At 43.2% G+C, this 7,347-nt stretch overlaps 1 protein-coding gene across 1 annotated transcript; it reads right to left on the bottom strand.

The window, feature by feature from the left end:
- Positions 1-3,847: 3,847 nt before the first annotated feature.
- On the bottom strand, positions 3,848-7,049 carry marcksa (myristoylated alanine-rich protein kinase C substrate a). Its single transcript, XM_047387015.1, has 2 exons — positions 6,636-7,049; positions 3,848-5,694 (listed from the first exon to the last, which is right to left on the bottom strand). The coding sequence occupies exons 1-2, from the start codon at positions 6,729-6,731 to the stop codon at positions 4,993-4,995; spliced, it is 798 nt and encodes a 265-aa protein (XP_047242971.1). The 5' UTR covers positions 6,732-7,049; the 3' UTR covers positions 3,848-4,992.
- Between the last annotated feature and the right edge of the window lie 298 nt (positions 7,050-7,347).

The following is a 7,347-nucleotide window of genomic DNA, read 5'->3' as shown; positions in this document are numbered from 1 at the left end:
GTTGTATCCCCGGATCTTTTGAACAGACATTTATTTGATCGGTTTGGCACCAGCCGGGAGGAGGTCGGACCGCCAGGTGGATGGAATATAGTGATGTGTAGGTCGCGAACGAGCCGGTTCTTTTAAGTGAACGAAGAGAGACGATTGGTTGTTTTTTCGGTGTCTGATTGAGATGTTTGTTTTTATGTTTAATATTTTATTGTATATTTTATACTTTTTGTCATACTCTGCTTCAGTTTATTTTTAATTTACAAATAAAGCTGCATAGATTAAAAAAAACATTTCATATAATGCATGTTTTTTATATTAGTACTTCCTTTTACACACTATTTGCTATTATTTTTGGTCATGAATTCATGTAATAAACAAAAAATCTGAGGAGCCACTTGGGAGCCGAAAGAGCAGAGCCAAAAAAACCGGCTCTCAAAAAAGAGCCGGAATGCCCATCACTAATGGAATAAGCGCTTTGATTAGGCTGATAATTCACCAAATTCTGGTGCTGTTAGACATCGTGACCCCAGGGGGCGCTGTTAGAAAGCTGTCCTGGAATACAGATAGTCACAATGTGACCGTTCTATTACTGAAACCAAATATATTTCACATTAGAACAAAGATTGTAGTGTGGCCTCCTCTAGCACATGAAAAAACTACCCATAAGTTACCCATAAGATAAGCAATAGGAATAAAACACCAGTGGACACAACCTGATAGACGTTCTAGAAACCCTACTGATGTTGACATAGGTTTAGGCCATCATTAGTAGGCACAGGAAAGTCACCTATAATGTGGTTTGATTTGACCTTCATTCCTTAACAGACGTTCTTGTATACAGGTCCTTCTCAAAATATTAGCATATTGTGATAAAGTTCATTATTTTCCATAATGTCATGATGAAAATTTAACATTCATATATTTTAGATTCATTGCACACTAACTGAAATATTTCAGGTCTTTTATTGTCTTAATACGAATGATTTTGGCATACAGCTCATGAAAACCCAAAATTCCTATCTCACAAAATTAGCATATTTCATCCGACCAATAAAAGAAAAGTTTTTAATACAAAAAACGTCAACCTTCAAATAATCATGTACAGTTATGCACTCAATACTTGGTCGGGAATCCTTTTGCAGAAATGACTGCTTCAATGCGGCGTGGCATGGAAGCAATCAGCCTGTGGCACTGCTGAGGTCTTATGGAGGCCCAGGATGCTTCGATAGCGGCCTTTAGCTCATCCAGAGTGTTGGGTCTTGAGTCTCTCAACGTTCTCTTCACAATATCCCACAGATTCTCTATGGGGTTCAGGTCAGGAGAGTTGGCAGGCCAATTGAGCACAGTGATACCAAGGTCAGTAAACCATTTACCAGTGGTTTTGGCACTGTGATCAGGTGCCAGGTCGTGCTGAAAAATGAAATCTTCATCTCCATAAAGCTTTTCAGCAGATGGAAGCATGAAGTGCTCCAAAATCTCCAGATAGCTAGTTGCATTGACCCTGCCCTTGATAAAACACAGTGGACCAACACCAGCAGCTGACACGGCACCCCAGACCATCACTGACTGTGGGTACTTGACACTGGACTTCTGGCATTTTGGCATTTCCTTCTCCCCAGTCTTCCTCCAGACTCTGGCACCTTGATTTCCGAATGACATGCAGAATTTGCTTTCATCCAAAAAAAAGTACTTTGGACCACTGAGCAACAGTCCAGTGCTGCTTCTCTGTGGCCCAGGTCAGGCGCTTCTGCTGCTGTTTCTGGTTCAAAAGTGGCTTGACCTGGGGAATGTGGCACCTGTAGCCCATTTCCTGCACACGCCTGTGCACGGTGGCTCTGGATGTTTCTACTCCAGACTCAGTCCACTGCTTCCGCAGGTCCCCCAAGGTCTGGAATCGGCCCTTCTCCACAATCTTCCTCAGGGTCCGGTCACCTCTTCTCGTTGTGCAGCGTTTTCTGCCACACTTTTTCCTTCCCACAGACTTCCCACTGAGGTGCCTTGATACAGCACTCTGGGAACAGCCTATTCATTCAGAAATTTCTTTCTGTGTCTTACCCTCTTGCTTGAGGGTGTCAATAGTGGCCTTCTGGACAGCAGTCAGGTCGGCAGTCTTACCCATGATTGGGGTTTTGAGTGATGAACCAGGCTGGGAGTTTTAAAGGCCTCAGGAATCTTCTGCAGGTGTTTAGAGTTAACTCGTTGATTCAGATGATTAGGTTCATAGCTCGTTTAGAGACCCTTTTAATTATATGCTAATTTTGTGAGATAGGAATTTGGGTTTTCATGAGCTGTATGCCAAAATCATCCGTATTAAGACAATAAAAGACCTGAAATATTTCAGTTAGTGTGCAATTAATCTAAAATATATGAATGTTAAATTTTCATCATGACATTATGGAAAATAATGAACTTTATCACAATATGCTAATATTTTGAGAAGGACCTGTACATGTGATCACGTGTTTTATTTCCACTGCGTGAAGTAGACCTTACCCACAGCAACACCAGCCAATTCGTACATCAAATGCCCTCAGATGTTGTGGACAGATATAAATATAGCTTAACAAAATCCAAATAGTATGAATCTATTTGACATGATCTGAAATAGGTATAGGGCAGTTACCAAATTTCAAAACTAAAAGTTTTCTGTTGCACTGTTTTTATGGTTGAAAGTCATCCTATGGAGTTGCCAGAGAAAGTCCTGGAGAGACTGGAGTTTGCTCCAACTAGCACTGCCCCTTTCCCACATACTGCTGATCAGCTGGCTGAAAGAAGGCTGCTATTCCTGAAAATATTTTCTGTTATGAGAAACATTCTCGTTACCAATTCTAATTGTAGTCTCTTCAATTATGCAATAACAATCTTTAATGTATTTTACTGGGACTTCCATAACTGGGAAGTGGAAGGAAACTGAATCTTGGTTTTCCACGTTTTTACGAGTCTGACATGTTTGGCATGCATTTGTATTCAACCCAACTGAGTCAGTACTGTGCAAGTGTTTAGGAGTATGTCTCAACCAGCTTTAAACATCTAGAGATGGACATTTTTATTCTGTCTAATTTGTTTTGGGTTTTTTTTTCCACATCTGTAAATACCACTTTTCAAATCTAGCCAAAAATGTCTCCCTGGATTAGTTCTGGACTTTGACTGGGCTATTTTAACACATTGATATGCTTTGATCCAAACCGTTGCATTGTAGCACTGGCTGGTCACAATCTTGCTGGTAAGTTTAACACTCTGGCACATTTCCAGGTCTTCTGCAGAATCAAAGATGTTTTCTTCCAGTTCTGTCCTCCCATCCATCAGCTCTGAGCAGCTTCCCTGATCCTGTTTAAGAGACGCATCCCTACAGTATAATACTTCTCTGCTCGAAGTTATGTCACACCCTCTCCATGTTCAGATGATGGATTGAACAAAGCTCTGTGAAATGTTCAAAGCTATATATATTGTTTTAGAACCTAACTCTGAATATCACATGGTTGGCTGAATACAATTACACACTTGTTGGATTTACATTAGTAAAAAGTATAAAGCATGTGTCAAAGGTTATTTCTTTCACCTCAATTCTGCATAGGTAGGTGTAGGTCTAGTACAAAATGCGACTAAATGCATTGACGTTTGTGGTTATGACAAAATGCTGGAGAGATGAATACTTGCAGGGCACTGTGCTGATATATTTAACTTCGTTCTAGAAGCATCAGGCTTGTGTTTGCCTGTTTTCAGCTAACACGTGGTTTGATGGCCATTCTTAGCCCACTTCGTTTCCTCTTTTTTGTGGTGGCAAAAGTAAAATGTTTGTTCACTTAAAGTGGCACATAGCAACAAAGTCCAACGTTGCAATAACAAGAAATGCAGCTCATGTTTTCTTCACATTTATTTTTGCTTTTAGTGTGCTCACAGAAAGTCAGAACACCTTAAGCAGGAGGGTTTTAATAGCAACTGTCGAGTAGGCAAAGTTACATTCCATCTCTAAGTCAAAGTCGAAGCGTCTCCAGTATTTACAAAAGAATAAAAAGTAGATAAGAGAGACAAGATGCTACACAAACATTTGCATCAGGTAAGGTCAATAAATCGAAGTTGAAAAACCACTGGAAAAGGAGCTGTTTGCTGGAATACAACATACCACAGTATAGAAACGGTTACCACTCATCACAGCTTGTCTTTTTTAGTTTAAAATGTTTTGAAAATAGATCAGTATGTCTCCTGTTTGTGCATGTGTTCGTTGGTATCTTACAAAAATGAGGAGGTGGAAAAAGAGAGCTGCAAACCCTTATGTGCTTCATGAGATCAAGATTTTCTTTTGTACAATAATCACAGTTAAAAACACCCCGCCTATACATACTTACATGTTTATTATACCAACAATTAACAATAAAGCCTATACAACTTGTATCCCTACTGAATCACTGACTGGTACAGCTAATGAGAAGTGAAAAGCTCCTATGAGTTTATATCAGGTCCTAAAAATCTATCTCTGGGATTGGGAATCTTGTAAAAGGAAAAGTCTTAGTGTTGTAAACCGAGTGGAGTTTTTAAATGTTGGTCCCAATTTTTTTCTTAAAAGTTACTCATTGTATAATAGTCAGTGGCACATTTCCCAGGCTCCCTGAACTCACCCCCAGCCCACCCTTCATTTACAACTCAATCCCCACATCTTCATACCTTGGGCGAGTCCATTACTATTTTTGTTTACATTTTGTATAAAAATAATAAGAAACAAACCAAATAAAGGTAATACTGATGTAAAAAAATATGGCAGAGCATGGATCAGTTGTACTGAAGCCACCCACCTGGTTGTATCAGTGGACTGAGGTGGGTTTTGTATAGGGGTAGGGTGGGGGGGGGGGGGTTATTGGAAACTAAAACTGAAATCTTAAGAAAGCTTTAAAATCTCCCTGGTTGCAAGTTCTTCGAAGCCAGCATGTGGCAACACTCCAACGCACAAACAGGGAATGTTCTTTGATTATCTTTGTTTCAGATTTTTCCCTCCTCTCTGCTGTGTTACTCAGAAGCCTCCGGGGCAGCAGCTGGGGTATCTGCTGGTGCTGCCTCCTGTGTGGCCTCTTCTGCCTTGGGCACCTCCTCTGCCACTGCAGGTGCCTCGGCTGGTTTCTCCTCTGCCTTTGGCTCCTCCGGGGCTGCAGCCTCCTCGGTGGGTTTTTCTGCTTCTGTTGCCTCCACTGCCCCCTCCTCTGGCTTCTTCTCTGGGTCCTCCTTGACCTGCTCTGCAGCAGGGGTCACCTCCCCCTCCGCAGGCTTTGCGTCGTCAGTGGCAGCTGCCGGCTCCTCCTTGCCATCGGCCTTGGCTTCCTCGGCAGGTCCTGCCGACTCTACTGTTGCCTCTGGATTCTCAGCTTCATTGCCCGTTTCCTTCTTGGTCTTCTTGAAGGAAAAGCCACTAAGTTTAAAAGACTTCTTGAAGGAAAACTTTTTCTTTTTCTTCTTGGGGGTCTCATTGCTGGTAGAGGGCGTTGCTCCACCCTCTGCCTTGGCTGCAGCTTCTCCTTCAGGAGGAGCTGGAGAGACCGCCTCTACTTTCTCCTCATCTGCAGCCTCCTTCTCAGCTGGGGCGACTTCGGCTTTCTCCCCCTCTTCTTTGGGGCTCTCCTCAGCAGCTGCGCTGCCATTGGCCTGCACCTCTTCCTTGCCATTCTCAGCTGCAGCAGGAGAGGCATCTCCGTTTGCTTTGACATGCCCATTTTCCTGTGAACAAGAAACAGAGTAGGGTCAGCGGCACAAAGATTCGGCTTGGCTTTCAGCACTGGGGTGGACAGTGCCACCAGTGGACACAAGGGGGAGCAGACACCATAAGATCAGCAGCAACAAAAGCCACTACCACCCCATAACAACTCACACAAACACACATATGTTCTGCTTTTCAGAGAAAACCGCTGCTTGTGGAAATGATACGAAAAAACTGCACCGACAAAACGACAAGCAGCACATTTCCTCTTTTCTCGCTCAGACTGAGCGCATAGTGAGGCTTCCAGTCAAGCAACTGTCCATTAAAGCAGCAGCTGCTCTTTAACCCCACAGATCAGTGGAGGTACAGCAGTGATAATGCTTTGAACACCTTTAGTATAGAAGCCTCCCACTAGAAACAACACCGCTCCAAGAGCGCCTGCAGCACACGTCGCCTCCTCTCTGGGGCGCACGGCCCGGCTCCCTGCCGCCGCCGTCCCCCCTCCTCCTCCTCCTCTTCCTCCTCCTCCTCCTGGGTGATAACAGGCTGCCATCTCCACTTTCTAGCCGAGCATCTGCAACAAAAGGCGTGGTGCACCGAGTGCGCACCGCTTTGTTGTCCTCCCTGCATCTGAGCCGACCTCCACAGACTAACATCTTAATTTACACCTAACGCAGGTCGAAGTCAATAAAAGCAAAACATTCTATCCATGTTTAATTCAAACATTTTCATTCCCTTTTCGACAGCATCCAAGGCTGCCTTCAAAACAATGTTTGTTTGGTCAGACTAACATCGAGCAATGTTGGTCTTTCTCAGGTTGGAAACTGAATATATCAAACTGTTGCACGCAAAGCGGTTTCCTCTCGCTTTATCCACATTGACGCACGGATTGCGCCCAGACAGCGCATCCCCCTCCGCAACCGGGAGAATCTACCCAGATGCCTGTTAAAATCTCACTTACCTGTCCGTTGATCTTGCTGGGGGAAGCAGCAGCCTCTCCTGGCTTTTCAGCCACAGTTTCAGCGTTTCCAGCTGTCTTAGTCAGTTGCGCTCCCATTCTTTATCGCTCCAACAAAGAAACCCAACCGATCCAAAAAAAAAAAAAAGCCCGAACAAAGACCCACAAGCTTCTTTGTTCAAATGCTCTCGGTCCCCCCTCTATTTCTGTTCTTTTTTTTTTTTTTTTGCAGGGAAAAAAAAGTTTAGGGGAAAATGATGAGCAGAATCCAGTGAGAGTAGAGAGGAATTTCAGTGAAGCAGGGGGAAAGCTGGCTGAGTGAGCAGAAGAAATAAAATCCCAGATTGGTGGCCGTCTCGATGTAGACGGGCTGCAAAATGGAGAAATGTCCCTTGTTGGTAATAAGATGCAGAGCCCAACGCCCAATTGCAGAGATGAATGGGCGCCCTGAGCGATGACGGAACCGTATTCTGAGTCAGCCAATCACAGCGTCTATTTGAATTATGGGCGGAGTTTGCGAGAAAGGCGTGAACAACAGATTTCCAATATGAAGACATTTTTTTTTCTACTGTAAACGATGATTATTTTTTCTGAAAACATAAAAAAGACACTAATAATAATAATAATGACAAAAGTAGAAAAGGTTTGAAGTAAAAATTTGTCAGAATGTTCAGTCACAAAAGTCCAGTTAAATGTTTTATTACTTATGCCATGA

The sequence above is a fragment of the Girardinichthys multiradiatus genome, chromosome 15 (genome assembly GCF_021462225.1).
Source record: "Girardinichthys multiradiatus isolate DD_20200921_A chromosome 15, DD_fGirMul_XY1, whole genome shotgun sequence".
NCBI classification, from domain to species: Eukaryota; Metazoa; Chordata; class Actinopteri; order Cyprinodontiformes; family Goodeidae; genus Girardinichthys; species Girardinichthys multiradiatus.
The sequence above is the reverse complement of the archived record's forward strand: the minus strand, read 5'-3'. Positions and strand labels throughout refer to the sequence as shown.

What these genes read in the sequence shown, in the direction of transcription:
- marcksa (XM_047387015.1), bottom strand. Translation starts at nt 6,731, where the DNA reads ATGGGAGCGCAACTGACTAAGACAGCTGGAAACGCTGAAACTGTGGCT. An exon ending in CCAGCAAGATCAACGGACAG is followed by an intron (nt 5,695 to 6,635) that starts GTAAGTGAGATT and finishes TCTTGTTCACAG; the next exon opens with GAAAATGGGCATGTCAAAGC.